This window comes from Panulirus ornatus, chromosome 50 (genome assembly GCF_036320965.1).
Source record: "Panulirus ornatus isolate Po-2019 chromosome 50, ASM3632096v1, whole genome shotgun sequence".
Taxonomy (NCBI): Eukaryota; Metazoa; Arthropoda; class Malacostraca; order Decapoda; family Palinuridae; genus Panulirus; species Panulirus ornatus.
Genome location: NC_092273.1, coordinates 3,068,425 through 3,090,435, shown reverse-complemented (window position 1 = coordinate 3,090,435; position 22,011 = coordinate 3,068,425). Strand labels below are relative to the sequence as shown.

Here is a 22,011-nt window from a genome sequence, read left to right as displayed (position 1 = left end):
ATACGACCCTTGAGCATGATGGCCTGGCCTTTCGTCTGATCCCTGATGGTCAAGTCTTACCCCCCCGGCTATCACAGACCCTAACGTTACCCAGTCTGTGTGTTCACGTCGTGTACAGCGAGTCTCTGGTGACAGCGCCACGCCACCATATCTTCCCAGTGTCGTCATGTCTTGTCGTTCCTCCGTTCATGACTCTTGCAACATCACGACCTGGGCCATTCTTTACCCACTCGATATGCGCCCCACCACGACCACAGACGGGAGGCTTCACAACCCCACAGTGGATCTGTCCTCTGTGAGTAGTGTGGAGTGTGGCACACAGAGTGTCTCGTGCACATGTAACAGGTGTCCGTCTGTCTGTGAAGCTGTCAGAGCTGTTTGTGAAGGCTGTCAGAGCACTTGTAACGTTGTATTTGTTGCTTCGCTTGTACGCTTTGTTGGTGACCTCCTCACAGAGCCAGCCACACACGTGCCTGTGTTGTGGTACAGAAGCAGAAGTGTTCACCTCTGACACCACCTAGAGAGTGGCACTGTCCATCCCCTTCAAGCTTAGAGCTCCCTACCTCTGTCATGTTCCTGCCTTCAACATGCTCCTCCCACACTCACACACATACCTCACATACAACATCCTCCACCCACACACCTCAACTAATAACATTTCTCTCCCACACACACACACCTCACTTATAACACCTCTCTCCCACACACACACACACACACACACACACACACACACACACACCCTGACCAGCACACCCACTACTCATTCTTCCTTGCCTGATGTTATGAGAACAGCTCTAACAAGGATTGTGAGAGGACATCATGAGAGATCAAGGTCATTATCGTATGATTGATCAATAGTGAGACGAGAGATCAAGGTCATTATCGTATGATTGATCAATAGTGAGACGAGAGATCAAGGTCATTATCGTATGATTGATCAACAGTGAGACGAGAGATCAAGGTCATTATCGTATGATTGATCAATAGTGAGACAAAGTTATGATCATGACGGCAGGGTAGGTCTCAAGATGTTGTACCCTGCGTCTGGTGACCAGCAGGGGGAGCCGAGCCATTAAGGTAGTGTGAGGTAGTGTCATCTGTTTCTCTTGATGGTGCAGTAAGTAAGGCCCTTCCTTCCTCCTACCCCAGGGTTCGACACGTACCTGCGAGCGCTGCGTCCCCGGGAGCGAGGGAAGCCGTGCGCCGTGGATGGTCCAGGGGAAGGCCAGGAGAGGAACTGTCGCAATGTCTGGTTCAAGGAGTTCTGGACGCAGCACTTCAACTGCACCTTCAGGGACCCTCTTCCCCCAGGTCGCCGCGCCTGCACTGGGGGCGAGACCATCACCCACGAGCAGGAGGGACTCGTTCCCTTCGTCGGTAAGTCCTGCCGGCACTCGTACACCACTCTGCTGCCTCTTATTGTGCCGGCAGACGTCTTCCTGTCTTACCGTACGAGCCGCCAGCCTGTGTGTCGTACATACATGTGTACATCAGGTGGATATGTGGCCACTGGTCTGGTGGATGTGATGTGATCTGATGTGATGTGAATATGTGATTGATGTGATATGTGATGAATTTAGTGTGTTTGAGAGTGTTTCCATTATGTTAGGATTACCATGTGTGTGTGTGTGTGTGGTGTGTGTGTGTGTGTGTGTGTGTGTGTGTGTGTGTGTGTGTGTGTGTGTGTGTGCGGCCAGGTATTCTAGACATGTTTGTATTGTTGTCTACAACTCATATTGTTGTATGAAGAAAATTAATGATAGCAACACACACACACACACACACACACACACACACACACACACACACACACACACACACACACACACACACACTCACACACACACGTGGTGTACGTACACTCGAACAACATGTTCTCGGAAGAAAAGTTTGCCCCAAACACCATTCTTCCCTCACACCTTCCCCCTCACTCCGTACCCTACCCAACACGCCCCTGCCACCCTCTCCCCTGCCACCAGGCCCCTGCCACCCTCTCCCCTGCCACCAGGCCCCTGCCACCTTCTCCCCTGCCACCGGGCCCCTGCCACCACCATGGTCGCACAGTATATCTGCCCTACACAGGTCTGGTCCTCCCAGCCACCGTTGACCCGAGTGTGTGGGTTCCCTAGGGAAGACCTGACCACCATTATTGTTATCATGTATATGGTAGCTTGTTATCATGTATATGGTGCCTTGTTATCATGTATATGGTAGCTTGTTATCATGTATATGGTGCCTTGTTATCATGTATATGGTAGCTTGTTATCATGTATATGGTGCCTTGTTATCATGTATATGGTAGCTTGTTATCATGTATATGGTGGCTTGTTATCATGTATATGGTAGCTTGTTATCATGTATATGGTGGCTTGTTATCATGTATATGGTAGCTTGTTATCATGTATATGGTGGCTTGTTATCATGTATATGGTAGCTTGTTATCATGTATATGGTGGCTTGTTATCATGTGATCTTCCTGGAGGGGGACCTAACTTGATGCCCCTCCCAGCTCAGTCATCTGGTTTTATCTCTGTATCAGCTGACGGTGCAAGGGCGTGCCCGTGTCCCATCATGACCACCTGGGATGACAGACAAGGTTATCATGATAAGAAAGTGAGGAAGGATTAGCTATCTGCTGCTCAGGTGTTTATCATCAGGACTTGAAGATGGCAAGGTTATAGGAGGAGGTAACGGCTCATCCTCGTGTAATGGCGTCACAACGGCTCATCCTCGTGTATGGCGTCATAACGGCTCATCCTCGTGTAATGGCGTCACAACGGCTCATCCTCGTGTAATGGCGTCACAACGGTTCATCCTCGTGTAATGGCGTCACAACGGTTCATCCTCGTGTAATGGCTGTTAACCACCATGAAACATGGTTTTTCCACCTTGCATTCTGTATCGTGTGTGGTGATGGAGTTAGTGTTAGCTTCTCCTGATGTGATCTTAGCTTTGTTTCCTGTATGATAACACTCGGATGATCAACATGATCTTGCTTCACCTCTGAGATAACACTGTCTCTTGTGAAATCTCGTCTCTGTTTTCTTGTTATTTTTGTGAGATATATTCTGTGATCCGAATCAAGGATTTTCTCCACTAATCTCGACCTGTCCTTCCTTCCTCTGATCTCCATTGTTATCTCAGCCACATTTCTCATGTGATCTTAGTCGTATCTTTCCATGATCTCAGCCATTTTCTTAATGTAATCTCAAACGTATTTTTTTTTGAGCTGAGCTACATTTTCTGTCTGATCTCACCCGTATTCTTCCCGTCTCATCCCACGAGGATTATCCGTGTGACCTGAGCCGTATTTCCTATGTGATGATGGTCGTATTACTATGTGATGCTGGTCGTATTACTATGTGATGCTGGTCGTATTACTATGTGATGCTGGTCGTATTACTATGTGATGCTGGTCGTATTACTATGTGATGATGGTCGTATTACTATGTGATGCTGGTCGTATTACTATGTGATGCTGGTCGTATTACTATGTGATGCTGGTCGTATTACTATGTGATGCTGGTCGTATTACTATGTGATGCTGGCCGTATTACTATGTGATGCTGGTCGTATTACTATGTGATGCTGGTCGTATTACTATGTGATGCTGGTCGTATTACTATGTGATGATGGCCGTATTACTATGTGATGATGGTCGTATTACTATGTGATGCTGGTCGTATTACTATGTGATGCTGGCCGTATTACTATGTGATGCTGGTCGTATTACTATGTGATGCTGGTCGTATTACTATGTGATGCTGGTCGTATTACTATGTGATGCTGGTCGTATTACTATGTGATGATGGTCGTATTACTATGTGATGCTGGTCGTATTACTATGTGATGCTGGTCGTATTACTATGTGATGATGGTCGTATTACTATGTGATGATGGTCGTATTACTATGTGATGCTGGTCGTATTGCTATGTGATGCTGGTCGTATTACTATGTGATGCTGGTCGTATTACTATGTGATGCTGGTCGTATTACTATGTGATGCTGGTCGTATTACTATGTGATGCTGGTCGTATTACTATGTGATGATGGTCGTATTACTATGTGATGATGGTCGTATTACTATGTGATGCTGGTCGTATTACTATGTGATGCTGGTCGTATTACTATGTGATGCTGGCCGTATTACTATGTGATGATGGTCGTATTACTATGTGATGCTGGTCGTATTACTATGTGATGCTGGCCGTATTACTATGTGATGATGGTCGTATTACTATGTGATGCTGGCCGTATTACTATGTGATGCTGGCCGTATTACTATGTGATGCTGGTCGTATTACTATGTGATGCTGGTCGTATTACTATGTGATGCTGGTCGTATTACTATGTGATGCTGGTCGTATTACTATGTGATGCTGGTCGTATTACTATGTGATGCTGGTCGTATTACTATGTGATGCTGGTCGTATTACTATGTGATGCTGGTCGTATTACTATGTGATGCTGGTCGTATTACTATGTGATGCTGGTCGTATTACTATGTGATGCTGGTCGTATTACTATGTGATGCTGGTCGTATTACTATGTGATGATGGCCGTATTACTATGTGATGATGGTCGTATTACTATGTGATGCTGGTCGTATTACTATGTGATGATGGTCGTATTACTATGTGATGCTGGTCGTATTACTATGTGATGCTGGTCGTATTACTATGTGATGCTGGTCGTATTACTATGTGATGCTGGTCGTATTACTATGTGATGCTGGTCGTATTACTATGTGATGCTGGTCGTATTACTATGTGATGCTGGTCGTATTACTATGTGATGATGGTCGTATTACTATGTGATGCTGGTCGTATTACTATGTGATGATGGTCGTATTACTATGTGATGATGGTCGTATTACTATGTGATGCTGGTCGTATTACTATGTGATGCTGGTCGTATTACTATGTGATGCTGGTCGTATTACTATGTGATGCTGGTCGTATTACTATGTGATGATGGTCGTATTACTATGTGATGATGGTCGTATTACTATGTGATGCTGGTCGTATTACTATGTGATGCTGGTCGTATTACTATGTGATGCTGGTCGTATTACTATGTGATGATGGTCGTATTACTATGTGATGATGGTCGTATTACTATGTGATGATGGTCGTATTACTATGTGATGCTGGTCGTATTACTATGTGATGATGGTCGTATTACTATGTGATGCTGGTCGTATTACTATGTGATGATGGTCGTATTACTATGTGATGATGGTCGTATTGCGCCAGAGCTGGGTGCTGCTGTGCCTCCCCCCCCGGGGGGGGGGAAGTGGTTGTTTACTTGTGATGTTCCGATAACCTGACGCTCTCCCTGGCTCTCCCTGCTGCACGGGAGAGCCAGGGAGAGTACACAGAGCACAGGTTACACTCCCTCGCCAAGTGTACTGCTACACTGATGCAGATGTACTCATGAAACCCTTCACCCTCGAGCAACACTCTCCTGCTAACACAAGGCGGCAACACTGGCGGCGACACGTGGCAACATTGGCGACACGTGGCAACACTGGCGGCGGCACGTGGCAACACTGGCGGCAACACCAACAACACAAGGCAACACCGGCGGCCGCACTCGCAACATAAAGCAACACTTGGCTTCACCAGCTGAGGAAAAACTCAAGAAAAGTGTTGAGACGTGAGGGGGGGGGGGGCGCGGAGGAGGGAGGGAGAGGTGGTGATGGAGGGAGAGAGAGAGAGTAATTATCTCCCTACCTACCTCCCTACCTACCTCCCTACCTACCTCCCTACCTACCTCCCTCCCTACCTACCTCCCTACCTACCTCCCTACCTACCTCTCTACCTACCTACCTACCTACCTCCCTACCTACCTCCCTACCTACCTCCCTACCTACCTCTCTACCTACCTACCTACCTACCTACCTACCTCCCTACCTACCTCCCTACCTACCTCCCTACCTACCTCTCTACCTACCTACCTACCTACCTACCTACCTACGAGCATCTACGGCAACATTTTGTCACATGGTACGGCTACCACGTAGTGCCAGGGAGAGGTAAGGGAGAGTGAGAGGTAAGGGAGAGTGAGAGGTAAGGGAGAGGGAGAGGTAAGGGAGAGTGAGAGATAACGAAGAGGGAGAGGTAAGGGAGAGTGAGAGGTAAGGGAGAGGGAGGGATGATGAAGAGGGAGAGGGAAGTGAGGGACCTCATATCTCACGTGTCCATCTTTTACTTTATGACAGTGAGAGCTCTCACCTGTTACTCCCCCCCCCCCCGCCCCTCACTGCCTCTCACCGCCCCTCACTGCCTCTCTCCGCCCCTCACTGCCTCTCCCCGCCCCTCACTGCCTCTCCCGGCTCCCCACTGCCTCTCCCCACCCACCCGCACTCTGGGTGAAGTCCTGAACTCCACCAAAGTTCGCCAGACGCAACTTGTTGGAGTGGCCAGAAGGGGGGAGGGGGGGGGTCTTGGTGGCCAGACCTCCACCACTGTGATTAACAAGTGTCTCTCACTTCGACACCTTCTGTGTGGCCCTCATGTGTGGCCCTCCCTGGCCCTCATGTGTGGCTTAGGGCCCTCCCTGGCCCTCATGTGCACCTTGCGGCCCTCCCTGGCCCTCATGTGTGGCTTGTGGCTCTCCCTGGCCCTCATGTGTGTCTTGTGGCCCTCTCTGGCCCTCATGTGTGGCTCCCCCCCCCCCACACACACATCTTGCCTCTCGTATCATACGTGTTTTTCTTCTGTCTCAGTTGCCTCGTCAGGTTAGGATGTTGTCCTCAACACTGTGGGTGGTGTTGGCTCCTCCCACACGATGTGGCAGTGACCTCCCACTCTGTGTAGTGCACACACCCTGTGTGTGTGTGTGTGTGTGTGTGTGTGTGTGTGGTTATAAAACGCACACATCCTTCTACACAGGGAGGTCTGGCATGGAGTGAGCCCTGGGCCTCACTGGATGAGCGCTGGCCTCACCCACACACTACTATCTTCACTACTGCTTCACTGAGCCACTGCGCTCAATGGACTTCGTGTAAGCGGACCTAAGTCCCTCTCATACAGCAGACTCTGTGTATATGGTACGTATTTCCAGTGGGATGGTACCACTAGCACGCAACTGACTCAACTCAGGGATGTGAGTGGCTATTTTTATCCACTCTAGATCCACCAGGAGAGGAGGAGGTGGATATCTTTATCCACACTGGATAATCCACCTCGTCTTAAGATGTTTACGTGTCAGAGGCCTTCCTTCACACCAGCTCCTGCCATCCTTCAGTCCTGCGACCGTTTGACGTGGACGCTGCTCCTGCCACTGTGTATCCTTCCTCCCCAGTGGGCCGGATCTGCCAGAGTGCAACACTGTTTCAGAGTGAACGATAGAGTGTGTGAGCGTGATGCTCGCCCTCACCCACCCACATAACACAAGGCACAGTGTATGTGAACGTGTCAGTATATCAGAGTGTATGATAGTGTTTACTAGTATATCAGAGTGTATGATGGTGTTTACCAGAGTGTATGATGGTGTTTTAGAGTGATTAAGATTAATATTGTGTGTATGTCTCTCTCCTTAACCTTCCACAATACAGTTCCTTCTATCTCTTCAGAACACAGTTCCTTGTATCACTCCAGAATACAGTTCCCTGTATCTCTTCAGAATACAGTTTCCTGTAACACAACTACTGACTGTAATGTATTGTGTTTGTGTTTCTCCCATGGTGGTCTGTGTGGTGTGGTGTGCAGTGGACGCAGTGTACGCGCTGGCCTGGGGTCTCCACAACCTGCTGATGGACAAGTGTGGTGACCTGACCCTGTGTCCGGCAGTCCTGCCAGCCCCGTCTGGTCTGGATATGTTGCACTACATAAGGAACGTCTCCTTCATCGGTACGTCACACACCCACCCACACGATATCCTCAACCTGATATCTTGATCCTGATATATCTCGTTTTTTATATAGTATTTTGCCATTTAATTCTTGCTGTCTTCATCATACTTTGTGTTGTGATAATCACAACACGTTTTACCCCACAGTTTAAAAAGTTATTCTTTAAAGTTACAAGTTAGATATTGAGTGTAGTTACAGGTCAAGCATTGAATGTAGTTACAGGCTCAAGTATTGTATGTAGTTACAGGTCAAGTATTGTATGTAGTTACAGGTCAAGTATTGTATGTAGTTACAGGTCAAGTATTGTATGTAGTTACAGGTCATTTGCTGTAAGGTACAGGTCAGCTGTTGTACTAGACTTACCCCCTGTGTCACACAGTCCCTTATCGGTCATGTAAAATGTTTTTATTTCCAGGATCTTATTTTAACATTGTGAATATCACAAACACTCGTCCTATGAGAAGGAGTAATGTTGACGAATATATATTTACGGATAATGATGATAATGTTGTGATCTGCCTCAGTTATGATGATAATGTTGTGATCTGCCTCAGTTATGATGATAATGTTGTGATCTGCCTCAGTTATGATGATAATGTTGTGATCTGCCTCAGTTATGATGATAATGTTGCGATCTGCCTCAGTTATGATGATAATGTTGTGATCTGCCTCAGTTATGATGATAATGTTGTGATCTGCCTCAGTTATGATGATAATGTTGTGATCTGCCTCAGTTATGATGATAATGTTGTGATCTGCCTCAGTTATGATGATAATGTTGTGATCTGCCTCAGTTATGATGATAATGTTGCGATCTGCCTCAGTTATGATGATAATGTTGTGATCTGCCTCAGTTATGTTGCCCTCACAGTGCACAGAGCAGACAGGAGCCGTGTGTTGAGTGACTCAACCTTGAAGATGTTAAGATCTACCTTGAGAGCCCCAGCTGGGAGGGGGACCGACCCTCCTACTGGTCCAGTCAGGGGTTACCAGGGGCAGGAAACAACCAGGCGAAGCCATCATGGTCTCAGCTCACACTCAGAACCAGGCACACTCTCAGCTCACTCTTAGAACCAGGCACTCTCTTAGCTCACACTCAGAACCAGGCACACTCTCAGCTCACACTCAGAACCAGGCACTCCCTTAGCTCACACTCAGAACCAGGCACACTCTCAGCTCACACTCGGAACCAGGCACACTCTCAGCTCACACTCAGAACCAGGCACACTCTCAGCTCACACTCAGAACCAGGCACACTCTCACCTCACACTCGGAACCAGGCACACTCTCAGCTCACACTCGGAACCAGGCACACTCTCAGGTCACACTCAGAACCAGGCACACTCTCAGCTCACACTCAGAACCAGGCACACTCTCAGCTCACACTGAGAGAGTTAGAGGAAGGTGGAAGGATGTTAGCTACCTCCCATGATCCTTCTCGTTGTGAAGGAAAGTGTGTGTGGTGATGCAGGAGGAGGAGCTACTGACGGTGTTCTTCGTGAGGGAGGACGTCCAAGGAGAGGACAGGTTGTGATGCTGGTGACCCGGCGCTGACCTGGGTCATGCATGGATTGTGGTAGGAGTTGTTGGTAGGGTTGTGGGAGGGGTATAATGTCCCTAGCATGGTAGGGTTAGGGGTGTGGGTGGGGAGAGAAGGATGAGGAAGAGGTACAAGGATGGTAGGATCAGTGATTCATGTGAATGAAGGAACCATGGCATCAGTTTATGTGAAAGAAAATGAAAGAATGCCAGAATGATAAGCGAGTGAAGGAGCGGAAACTGAGGATGAAGAAAGACCAAAGTGTTGGAAGGAGAGGATCTTAGAGTGGACGTGAGGAAGAAAGAGACGGTGAAGGTTGACCTTGAGGACGATCTTAAGGGGGAGGACTCAGGAGGAAGGCACTGTAGGGGAAGACTTACTGGACGCGCGTGTCGCCTCCAGGACCAGTTGGCTATAATGTCATTTCATGACGAAAAAATGTAATCTTTTTAAACGTGGTTTTTCACAACTTTTTTCTGTATGAAAAGATCACGAAAGTTTCTCTATCTGGAACTGTTGAAGCCAATGTTTTGTGGTGAAGAATATGGCTTTTATATATATAATCATTGAATGTTTCTAGCTGTATTCTTGTATGAATTAAATAAAACAACATTTACGAGCCAGAATATTATCAAGCAAGAATAACATGACCTGTTGTGAGTCTTTAACCCTTTGAATCCGCTATTCACCTGCAGTCAAGCGAATCACGTCATCGTAAACGCGCTGTTTCACTTTCCTTCACGACCACGAAAAGAATATTTTCCATAATTAAAACAAAGTATTTTAAAGGCCTGAGAAGTGAAGTTTCTCCATACTTATATAAGAAGAGAATATTCCCCGTAAACTCTCAGAATAGATCATATTTATCGTATACAGTAAAATTCCGGGATCCGGATGTTGGCGTGAGGCACTGAAGCATAATAGTGTGTAGAATGTGAGGGAAGCAGAGACCAGCCAGGAGCTGGGTCATGGTATGGCTGTCTGAGGCGAGGGGTCACAAGATGGGTTAGCTGGAGGTGTCAGGTGCTGAGACAACATGTGAGTCTCAGTGTGAGACAACATGTGTATCCCAGTGTACAAATAAGAGTGTATCCCAAGACTGAGGTATTAATTGTATCCAAAGACTGAGGTATTAAGTGTATCCCAAGACTGAGGTATTAAGTGTATCCAAAGACTGAGGTATTAAGTGTATCCCAAGGCTGAGGTATTAAGTGTATCATGTCTTCATCCACATGGGTCAGGATGTGAGGCTGCTGTTGCTCTCCTCCAGCAGATGACCTCGTCAGACGCCCTCTTCCTCTACTGACAGTGTTGTCTCACTCATCACAGTCTCTCTATCTCTCATTCATGATGGTTCTCTCACTAACTCTCCCCTCATTCTCTTGCCACAAACACCCACCTCTGTGTCAGCTGTCATTTGTTTTGCCATAGCTCTCACTCCCTCCTCCTCCTCTTCCCGGGACCTCCATCATTTTTCCTTGCCCCCTCCCATGACTCTCACTCCTCTCCCTGACTCTCCCACAGGGCAGCAGGGGCGGGAGGTGAAGTTCAACCTGGACGGGGACGCCCCTGGCAGCTACTTCATCTACCAGTACCAGCAGATCAGCGAGAACTCGTATGATTACGTCCTCATCGGCAGCTGGAGTGAGAGGTAAGACCTCCTCCTCCTCCGTCCAGCTGTACACTCATGTCGTGGACGTCGTCATGAGGGATCCTCCTCCTCCGTTGACGTCAGCTTCTGACGAAGTCCGTCCGTTGTGTCTGCATGTTGAGGACAGATCGTCCGTCTGTTGGTGTTGCCTTCTGCAGGGAAGGTCCTGGTGTTGTTCATGTGTCACCCCGACGCAAGGGTTCCTCTCATGCTGGGTCACTGTTCCCTGTGGATGTCTCCCTCTCTCTCCCTCGCTATGTTTACCTCCGAGCCAAGGTGAGGCGTCTTAGTTCCCCAGATTTACATTACCTATTTAGAGTCCTCCCTCTTGTTTGCATCTCTTGTGTCTCTAGGTGAGAGGCCATCTTCCTCTGGTCTAATGTTTGCACCTGTTGCTCAGTCAGGAGCCCATCCCCCCATTCTCCTGTGTTTACATGCCGTTCTGCCGGAGAGGCTGCAGGCTCTCGTCTCGTGTTTACCTTGCCGTCTGGTGTCGCTCTGGGTCCAGAGTTATGGTAAACTTGGCCGTCTCTCTGAGTCCCACTTTTGAATCCCACGGCCTGAGTGTCCCAGGTAATGGCTGGTTGCAATATTCTCCACCAGGAGCTGCGGATCTTACTGGACATGGTAGTGACTGGTGATGAGATGTGTCTTGCATGATGGCAGATCTTACATTAGAATATGACACATTTAATGATGGTCAAGTAAGGCTCTTTATTGATCCATTGTGACTAACACATGTTTGTCTTTTGTTCTTTGATTGTTCTACTAAGATGTCCTGTCTGTTCTTTCTTCTTCATGACACTTTAATTGTTATATGATGTTCATGATACTGTCATGTTGTGTATATGTTCACACTGAACATCTTCCATTACTCCCAGTACCTCCACGTCCGTCTGTCGTGTTTGGAACCTTTAGTGGCAGGTATTATCGTGTTCTAATTATTTCCTGACTCATTAGGATGTTCTCGAAGGTTCCTGTAGATGAGAGCACTAATTAACTTATTGATTGGCTAATGTTGTGTACTAACCAATCAGGAGCTGACTGGAGCTAACTATGTCATTCTGTAGAGCAGTTGGGTCACTGTAAGCATCTGTGTTGCATCTGTTTGATTAGATATTATTTAACATGATTGTTTTCTATGTTAACAAACTTCATCGTGTTAAATTGTCTCAATTAATGTTAAACTGAAGTTTTGTGTCTTGCGTCCATGACTTCATCTAACTTAAGGTGTCTTGCAATGTATTTAATGATGTTTTTTTGTTCTTTAAATGTCTTACGTAGAATAGAAAACGGTAGACTGTACAAATGTTTGTTTAAGCTGACTGTTTAAGGAAGCAGTTTTAAAGTCTCTCTTGAAGTACTTACTTTGTACTGATTGTCTTAATGTCCAGCGTTACAAGTGTTGTGTGTCTGGTGACACACACACACACACACACACACACACCACACACACACCCTGCACTCCTCGTAGCATCCATTGTGTTCGCTGTTCTCTGTTCTCTCTGCCAGTGAATATATTCTCTATTCTCGTTAGCGTTCTCTTCGTTTTCTATCTTCACTGTTTTGCTTTCTGAAGACATGTATGTTATTTTCTCTATGCTATTGTTTCCCACGTTTATTATCCCTTTGTTCCCAGTTCTACCCTGCTTTGTTCTGTGTTCTACCGGTTTGATCTACCTTGCTTTGTTCTTTGTTCTATCAAATGACCCATCGTTGATAACTCATCATCTGAATCATTGATATTTATCTACATGCGTTGCATGATTATGTACGACACAATATATATATATATATATATATATATATATATATATATATATATATATATATATATATATATATATATATATATATATATATATTCCTATGAGTCCACGGGGAAAATGAAACACGAAAAGTTCCCAAGTGCACTTTCGTGTAATAATCACATCATCAGGGGAGGCACAAGAGAGAAATATAACAATCAGTTGATATACATCGAAGAGACGAAGCTAGGACGCCATTTGGTAAACATGTGATTGTCCAAATGGCGTCCTAGCTTCGTCCCCTCGATGTATATCAACTGATTGTTATATTTCTCTCTTGTGCCTCCCCTGATGATGTGATTATTACACGAAAGTGCACTTGGGAACTTTTCGTGTTTCATTTTCCCCGTCGACTCATAGGAATATCTTGATCACTTGCAAAAATTGTGATCCTTTCCAATATATATATATATATATATATATATATATATATATATATATATATATATATATATATATATATATATATATATATATATATATATATATGGACGGAATCACACGGTGTTGGAGTGAGACATTGTTGGTGTGTGGAGAGTGTGGATGTGTGTAGCCACATGTGGAGAGTGTGGATGTGTGTAGCCACATGTGGAGAGTGTGGATGTGTGTAGCCACATGTGGAGAGTGTGGATGTGTGTAGCCACATGTGGAGAGTGTGGATGTGTGTAGCCACATGTGGAGAGTGTGGATGTGTGTAGCCACATGTGGAGAGTGTGGATGTGTGTAGCCACATGTGGAGAGTGTGGATGTGTGTAGCCACATGTGGAGAGTGTGGATGTGTGTAGCCACACCTTTATCACGACAGGAAATATATTTCACGATTATTTACTGGACATACACTGTGCAGAGAGAGATATAGACACTATAGAGTCTATATCTATATATTGTTTGACGTGTATTCTATGTTGATGAAGGTGTTGTGTCGTGTGTTGTAGTGTTCTGTGTTTGCCATGTAAGATGTGGGATTGAGTGTTGCTTACTGTTTGCCTTTGATTTTTGTATTGTTTGTTTGTTTGTTCGGTGGTGTTTTGATGTGTGGTTTCTGAAGCGTTCATTACTTTGTTTGCCTGGTTTGCTTGAGTGTTGTTTGCCTGCTGTGTTACTTTGGTTTGACCCTAATGTGTGTGTGTGTGTTGCTTTGTTATTCCTTTGTCCCTCCAGATATTAGAGCCATATTGTTTTTATATACCTGGACACACACACCACACACACACACACACACACACACACACACACACACATACATACACACACACACACACACACACACACACACACACACACACACACACACACACACTAAGCCAATCACTCACACTCATTCCTTGTAATACATAGCGAAGGAAACACCGGCGCTCTCACACTTAGCGAGAATAAGTGTGTCACACTGTATCACACTTAGCGAGGATAAGTGTGTCACAGTGTATCACACTTAGCGAGGATAAGTGTGTTATATTTACCACAAGTGTTGTGCATGGTGACCGTTCCTCTTGAAGGAAGGTTATAACTATGACCTTTGCTGCCATACCTCTCCCTCATGTGAGAGTGCAGCCATACCTCTCCCTCATGTGAGAGTGCAGCCATACCTCTCCCTCATGTGAGAGTGCAGCCATACCTCTCCCTCATGTGAGAGTGCTGCCATACCTCTCCCTCATGTGAGAGTGCAGCCATACCTCTCCCTCATGTGAGAGTGCAGCCATACCTCTCCCTCATGTGAGAGTGCAGCCATACCTCTCCCTCATGTGAGAGTGCAGCCATACCTCTCCCTCATGTGAGAGTGCAGCCATACCTCTCCCTCATGTGAGAGTGCTGCCATACCTCTCCCTCATGTGAGAGTGCAGCCATACCTCTCCCTCATGTGAGAGTGCAGCCATACCTCTCCCTCATGTGAGAGTGCTGCCATACCTCTCCCTCAAGTGAGAGTGCTGCCATACCTCTCCCTCATGTGTGAGAGTGCAGCCATACCTCTCCCTCATGTGAGAGTGCTGCCATACCTCTCCCTCATGTGAGAGTGCAGCCATACCTCTCCCTCATGTGAGAGTGCTGCCATACCTCTCCCTCATGTGAGAGTGCAGCCATACCTCTCCCTCATGTGAGAGTGCTGCCATACCTCTCCCTCATGTGAGAGTGCAGCCATACCTCTCCCTCATGTGAGAGTGCAGCCATACCTCTCCCTCATGTGAGAGTGCAGCCATACCTCTCCCTCATGTGAGAGTGCAGCCATACCTCTCCCTCATGTGAGAGTGCAGCCATACCTCTCCCTCATGTGAGAGTGCAGCCATACCTCTCCCTCATGTGAGAGTGCAGCCATACCTCTCCCTCATGTGAGAGTGCAGCCATACTTCTCCCTCATGTGAGAGTGCTGCCATACCTCTCCCTCATGTGAGAGTGCAGCCATACCTCTCCCTCATGTGAGAGTGCAGCCATACCTCTCCCTCATGTGAGAGTGCTGCCATACCTCTCCCTCATGTGAGAGTGCTGCCATACCTCTCCCTCATGTGTGAGAGTGCAGCCATACCTCTCCCTCATGTGAGAGTGCTGCCATACCTCTCCCTCATGTGAGAGTGCAGCCATACCTCTCCCTCATGTGAGAGTGCTGCCATACCTCTCCCTCATGTGAGAGTGCAGCCATACCTCTCCCTCATGTGAGAGTGCAGCCATACCTCTCCCTCATGTGAGAGTGCAGCCATACCTCTCCCTCATGTGAGAGTGCAGCCATACCTCTCCCTCATGTGAGAGTGCAGCCATACCTCTCCCTCATGTGAGAGTGCAGCCATACTTCTCCCTCATGTGAGAGTGCAGCCATACCTCTCCCTCATGTGAGAGTGCAGCCATACCTCTCCCTCATGTGAGAGTGCAGCCATACCTCTCCCTCATGTGAGAGTGCAGCCATACCTCTCCCTCATGTGAGAGTGCAGCCATACCTCTCCCTCATGTGTGAGAGTGCAGCCATACCTCTCCCTCATGTGTGAGAGTGCAGCCATACCTCTCCCTCATGTGAGAGTGCAGCCATACCTCTCCCTCATGTGAGAGTGCTGCCATACCTCTCCCTCATGTGAGAGTGCAGCCATACCTCTCCCTCATGTGAGAGTGCAGCCATACCTCTCCCTCATGTGAGAGTGCAGCCATACCTCTCCCTCATGTGAGAGTGCAGCCATACCTCTCCCTCATGTGAGAGTGCAGCCATACCTCTCCCTCATGTGAGAGTGCAAAGATCACACATTGATAAATATAACACAAAAGTTATTATAGTGGGAGTTATATGTTCCATTACAATAACAACGGAAGGTTATAAAGGTGCGTTTACTGTACTATGTTGTGCTGGCTCTAACACACTCTACCGTCGTCATTGGTTAGAACTTATCACACTCCACCATTAACGGATACAGCTTAACACACTTCATTATGTGGAACAGCTCAACACACTCCATCATGTACAGCTTAACTCACTCCTCCATCATGGGTTACAGATTAACACACTCCTCCTTCATGGGGTACAGCTTAACACACTCCTCCATCATGGTGGTACAGCTTAACACACTCCATCATGGGGTTCAGCTTAACACACTCCTCCATCATGGGTTACAGATTAACACACTCCTCCATCATGATGGTGCAGCTTAACACACTCCTCCATCATGGGTTACAGATTAACACGCTCCTCCATCATGGTGGTACAGCTTAACACACTCCACCATGGTGGTACAGCTTAACGCACTCCTCCATCATGGTGGTACAGCTTAACACACTCCATCGCCATGAAGTAAACAACCTCTCCTCCTGCCCTCCATCTGGTGTAACATGGACAAATATACCAGAATCTCCACAGTGTTAACAATAAATATTTTCCGATATTTTTCAGAGAGGACGGGTGAATAGATTGGTTTATTGTGGACTTTTTTTTTTTGTTTTGTTTTATATTCAGAGGGCGTTGCCGGGGGGGGGGGGGGGGGGGGGGGAGGGGGGCAAGTGTTACCAGTGGGTGTTGCAAGGAATCAACACCTCCTGTGGCTCCATCCTGCTCGTTTGTTTACATGCTCTCGTCTGGTCGCTGAGTGTTTTGATCGCTGTCTGTCTTTCCATAACTTACCCTTTTTTTTTTTTTCGGGGTTTATAGATGTAGTTGACCAAGTTGAAGATTTTATTGGTTATTATTTTCTGCATGACGACTTTTATACATTCATATAAAGTTAATAATTTTGTAGCCGCTTTGCTTTGTGTATTTTCGGCGATGTGTTCGCTGGCTGTAACATGTCCTGTGAATTTTGATTGCTAGAAATGTTTCAGTAGCTTTATTTTCTCTCTTTTTCGTTTTCTGTTGACAGTTGATCGGATGACATGGTCAAGAATTTCAGGTCTATAATATATTTGCATGACTTTTAAATATACATTAAAGTTATTAATTACATTATTGAAGAATAATTACGCCAATCCTTTATGTAATTCCTCCGTGGTACAGGATTGAACATTATAATACTCCAAAATAAAGGACTCATTTTTAAATTTTTAATATGTCTGTAAAAATTGAATTAGTCATTTGAACTGTAGCTGAACACTGTCATTCCCTGGGGCTCGAACCAGGGGTGTGGTCTCCACGCACCACCGGATATCATGTTTCACTGACCTGCCAGTGAACAGTGTCTGTGTGTCACTGGACAACCCACACAGTACACTGTCACTGTTATAACATATGAGGATCAATATTATCAAATGAACAAAAGTGAATGTTACAAAATGGTTATGACTCTAGCATTTGTCTTTACAATGGTATTTCATCCAACTAACAAATGGGTCAAAATAATTTTAAAAAATACGATGAATTTTTCGGATTATATTTTATTCTAATGTTGTGTATCTTCCACACGGGCTACACCACGGCCAGACCTGCTGGTGTACTAGGATCCAGTCCTGGTGCTTCAGTATTGTATCCTGTATTAATATACAACTCTGGGACTCTGTCAGTGTATTCTGTGTGTTGCTCGATGTGTGTTGTAGGTGTAGATAGTGGGTGTGCCTGTGTTGTGGGTGTAGCTGAGTGGGACAGGTGTGGTGCAGGTGTAGCTGCATGTACCTGGTATTAGGGTATAGCTAGGTGTAACAGATGTGTGTATTAAGTGTCTGGTACAGGTGTAACTGTATGTAGCAGGTGTGTGGTGGATATGTAGAGGGTTGTGTGGTGTAGTTATAGCAGGTATGTGGTGCAGGTTTAGACTGGTGGGTGGTACAGGTGTATCTAGGTGTAGCAGGTGTGTGATATAGGTGTAACAAGTATGTGGTGCAGGTGTAGCTTGGTGTAACAGGTGTGTGCTCAATGTGTAGCACGGTGTATCAAGTGTGTGGTGCAGGTGTAGCTGGGTGTAACAGGTGTGTGGCACAGGTGTATTAGGTATGTGGTGTAGGTGTAGCTAGGTGTATCAGATGTGTGGCGCATGTGTAACAGGTGTGTGTTGCAGCGGGGAGAGACTACACACCATGAGACACGTGGCACACAACACCCGACGCAGGAGGACCAGGTCTGTATACCATCTGTATACCCTCACCCCAGCCCTCACCCCGGCCCTCACCCCAGCCCTCACCCCGGCCCTCACCCCGGCCCTCACCCCGGCCCTCACCCCAGCCCTCACCCCGGCCCTCACCCCAGCCCTCACCCCAGCCCTCACCCTGGCCCTGACCCCAGCCCTCACCCCGGCCCTCACCCCAGCCCTGACCCCAGCCGTCACCCTAGCCCTCACCCCAGCCCTCACCCCGGCCCTGACCCCAGCCGTCACCCCAGCCCTCACCCCGGCCCTCACCCCAGCCCTTACCCTGGCCCTCACCCCAGCCCTTACCCTGGCCCTCACCCCAGCCCTCACCCCAGCCCTCACCCCGGCCCTCACCCCAGCCGTCACCCCGGCCCTCACCCCAGCCCTCACCCCAGCCCTCACCCCGGCCCTCACCCCAGCCCTCACCCCGGCCTTCACCTCGGCCCTCACCCCAGCCCTCACCCTAGACTGCCACCCCAGCCGTCACCCCGGCCCTCACCCCAGCCCTCACCCCGGCCCTCACCCCAGCCCTCACCCCAGGTGTACTCTGGTCCTCAGTACCGTGAACACTACATCACCCCAGGTAACAACCTCCTCACCCCACCTTGTGACGTGACGCTACCAACACCAGGGCCCCCCCTCCCCATCCCCTACTGTGACGCTGTAACACCAGGACCCCCCCTCCCCTCCCTCCCCATCCCCTACTGTGACGCTGTAACACCAGGGCCCCCTCCCCTCCCTCCCCATCCCCTACTGTGACGCTGTAACACCAGGGCCCCCTCCCCTCCCTCCCCATCCCCTACTGTGACGCTGTAACACCAGGACCCCCCCTCCCTCCCCATCCCCTACTGTGACGCTGTAACACCAGGACCCCCCCTCCCCTCCCTCCCCATCCCCTACTGTGACGCTGTAACACCAGGGCCCCCCTCCCTGCTCCCCCCACCCTAAGCCTCACAACACCCACATCTCACAATCACAACTCGCTAAGAGTCGCTTCCCGCGCCAAACATCTGTGTCTTCTTTCACAACTTTCACAACCCATCCACACAGAGCCAGTGTACTTACGACCTTGTGGAACACCATCTCTCACAACCTCTACATCGATGTAAACAACATCACAACCGCTGCATTATTACGTCGGCAACACATGTTCACACACACATGTTGGTACACCTACACTCAGGTGGGTACACACGTGCAGACTGGGGGGGGGGACACTTCTACACACACTCTTCAACATACACTACATTGTACTGACGTGTGTATATAGCGCTACACAGGCTGGCCTACACCCTGACACAGATTCGCTACAGGATGGGTGTAGTAGTGTGAGCTTGTCCTGTGTTGACGACAAACAAAAAGTATTTGTGAGTTGTGTGTGGACCAGTGGGTGGACCAGCGGGTGGACCAGCGGGTGGACCACAGGAGGGTAGATGAGGGACAGGAGGGTAGATGAGGGACAGGAGGGTAGATGAGGGACAGGAGGGTAGATAAGGGACAGGAGGGTAGATGAGGGACAGGAGGGTAGATGAGGGACAGGAGGGTAGATGAGGACAGGAGGGTAGATGAGGGACAGGAGGGTAGATGAGGGACAGGAGGGTAGATGAGGGACAGGAGGGTAGATGAGGACAGGAGGGTAGATGAGGACAGGAGGGTAGATGAGGGACAGGAGGGTAGATGGAGAGAGTAAAAACAATAATATATGGTTTTAGGTTGTGCACACACACACACACACACACACACACACACACACACACACACACACACATAAACCTGTGGTTGTATTGTACTCCACTAACATATGGTGAGGGCCTGTCATCCACCTGAACTAGATCTTCATCCACTCCTCATCCACCTGTGCTCCCATTCCATCCCCTCATCCACCTGTGCAACCCCACAACACCTCCCTCATCCACCTGTACAGCCCCACACCACCCCCGTCATCCACCTGTACAGCCCCACACCACCTCCGTCATCCACCTGTACAGCCCCACACTCCACTGTACATATCGGGTTATCTGCCACTATCCCGTACCAACACAGCCCATTGTACACTTACTCCTAGTGTAGGTGTAGTGTACACTTACTCCTAGTGTAGGTGTAGTGTACACTCACTCCTAGTGTAGGTGTAGTGTACACTCACTCCTAGTGTAGGTGTAGTGTACACTTACTCCTAGTGTAGGTGTAGTGTACACTCACTCCTAGTGTAGGTGTAGTGTACACTCACTCCTAGTGTAGGTGTAGTGTACACTTACTCCTAGTGTAGGTGTAGTGTACACTCACTCCTAGTGTAGGTGTAGTGTACACTTACTCCTAGTGTAGGTGTAGTGTACACTCACTCCTAGTGTAGGTGTAGTGTACACTTACTCCTAGTGTAGGTGTAGTGTACACTCTACGTGAGTCACGTAGAGTTCACGCATACTCTTGTAGTGTACACCCTAGACTCTACCTGACTGATGTACAGTCCGTGATCTTTGTACAGTTTTGTACAGTCTAAACTTTACTTGAACAGTGTACTGTGTATACTCTCCTTAAATCTTGCAGTGTATAGTCTACACTATTGCTGAGCTGTGTAGAGTCATCTCGACTCTACCTGAGTCTTGCACAGTGCAAACTTTCCTTTAGTCTTGTACAGTGTACATCTGGAGTACTGTGCACTGAAGACTTGGCTTATAGCAATACTTTCCATAAACTCTACCTCACATAAACTCTACGTTCCATATCAGTCATATTGTACACTCAGCTTCCCTTCAAACTGTACACTGTACAGATTGCACAAAGCGAATCCTTTATCATCACATGTACATCCTTCTTCTGAAGTGTGTACATCATGCGTCTGTCCTGTGCAGCACAAGAAGGTACCATTGTACACTTTGCCATACTTCCTGTACAACCCACACTGTGAACATCAAACGTACCATTGTACACTTTGCCGTACTTCCTGTACAACCCACACTGTGAACATCAAACGTACCATTGTACACTTTGCCGTACTTCCTGTACAACCCACACTGTGAACATCATGTACAGATCAACATACAGACTTTTGCAACACTTTCTGCAACACTGGTACAACCTCCTGTCCCCATGGAACACTATCATGGAACACATGACCCACAGACCTGGTACAGCTGATGCAACACTCAGCACTAGTAACACTTGAAGTGTTCTTCATGCAACACAAGTGGTGGTATCTGGCACACCCGTGACGTCATTGTTGTTCTAGTGTTACTGGTTGTGTTGTTTGATAGTCAGTCTTCGCAGGGAGGGTGTTTGGTGACCCACCAGGTCCCGTGACCTGCCTGGTGACCTACCAGGTCCCGTGACCTGCCTGGTGACCCACCAGGTCCCGTGACCTACCTGGTGACCCACCAGGTCCCGTGACCTGCCTGGTGACCCACCAGGTCCCGTGACCTACCTGGTGACCCACCAGGTCCCGTGACCTGCCTGGTGACCCACCAGGTCCCGTGACCTGCCTGGTGACCTACCAGGTCCCGTGACCTGCCTGGTGACCCACCAGGTCCCGTGACCTGCCTGGTGACCCACCAGGTCCCGTGACCTGCCTGGTGACCCACCAGGTCCCGTGACCTGCCTGGTGACCCACCAGGTCCCGTGACCTACCTGGTGA

The 22,011-nt window shown here is 48.0% G+C and overlaps 1 protein-coding gene across 2 annotated transcripts in view; it reads left to right on the top strand.

Annotated features, from left to right (window-relative positions):
- The window catches only part of LOC139764492 (metabotropic glutamate receptor 8-like), a 113,651-nt gene that overhangs the window by 71,738 nt on the left and 19,902 nt on the right, over positions 1–22,011 (top strand). The window contains exons 6-9 of one of the 2 annotated variants that reach the window (XM_071691086.1): positions 1,153–1,380; positions 7,720–7,860; positions 10,927–11,053; positions 18,315–18,374. In XM_071691086.1, the coding sequence (XP_071547187.1) occupies positions 1,153–1,380; positions 7,720–7,860; positions 10,927–11,053; positions 18,315–18,374 (556 nt within the window). The remainder of the gene's footprint in view (positions 1–1,152; positions 1,381–7,719; positions 7,861–10,926; positions 11,054–18,314; positions 18,375–22,011) is intronic. The other variant, XM_071691087.1, reaches the window with a different exon arrangement.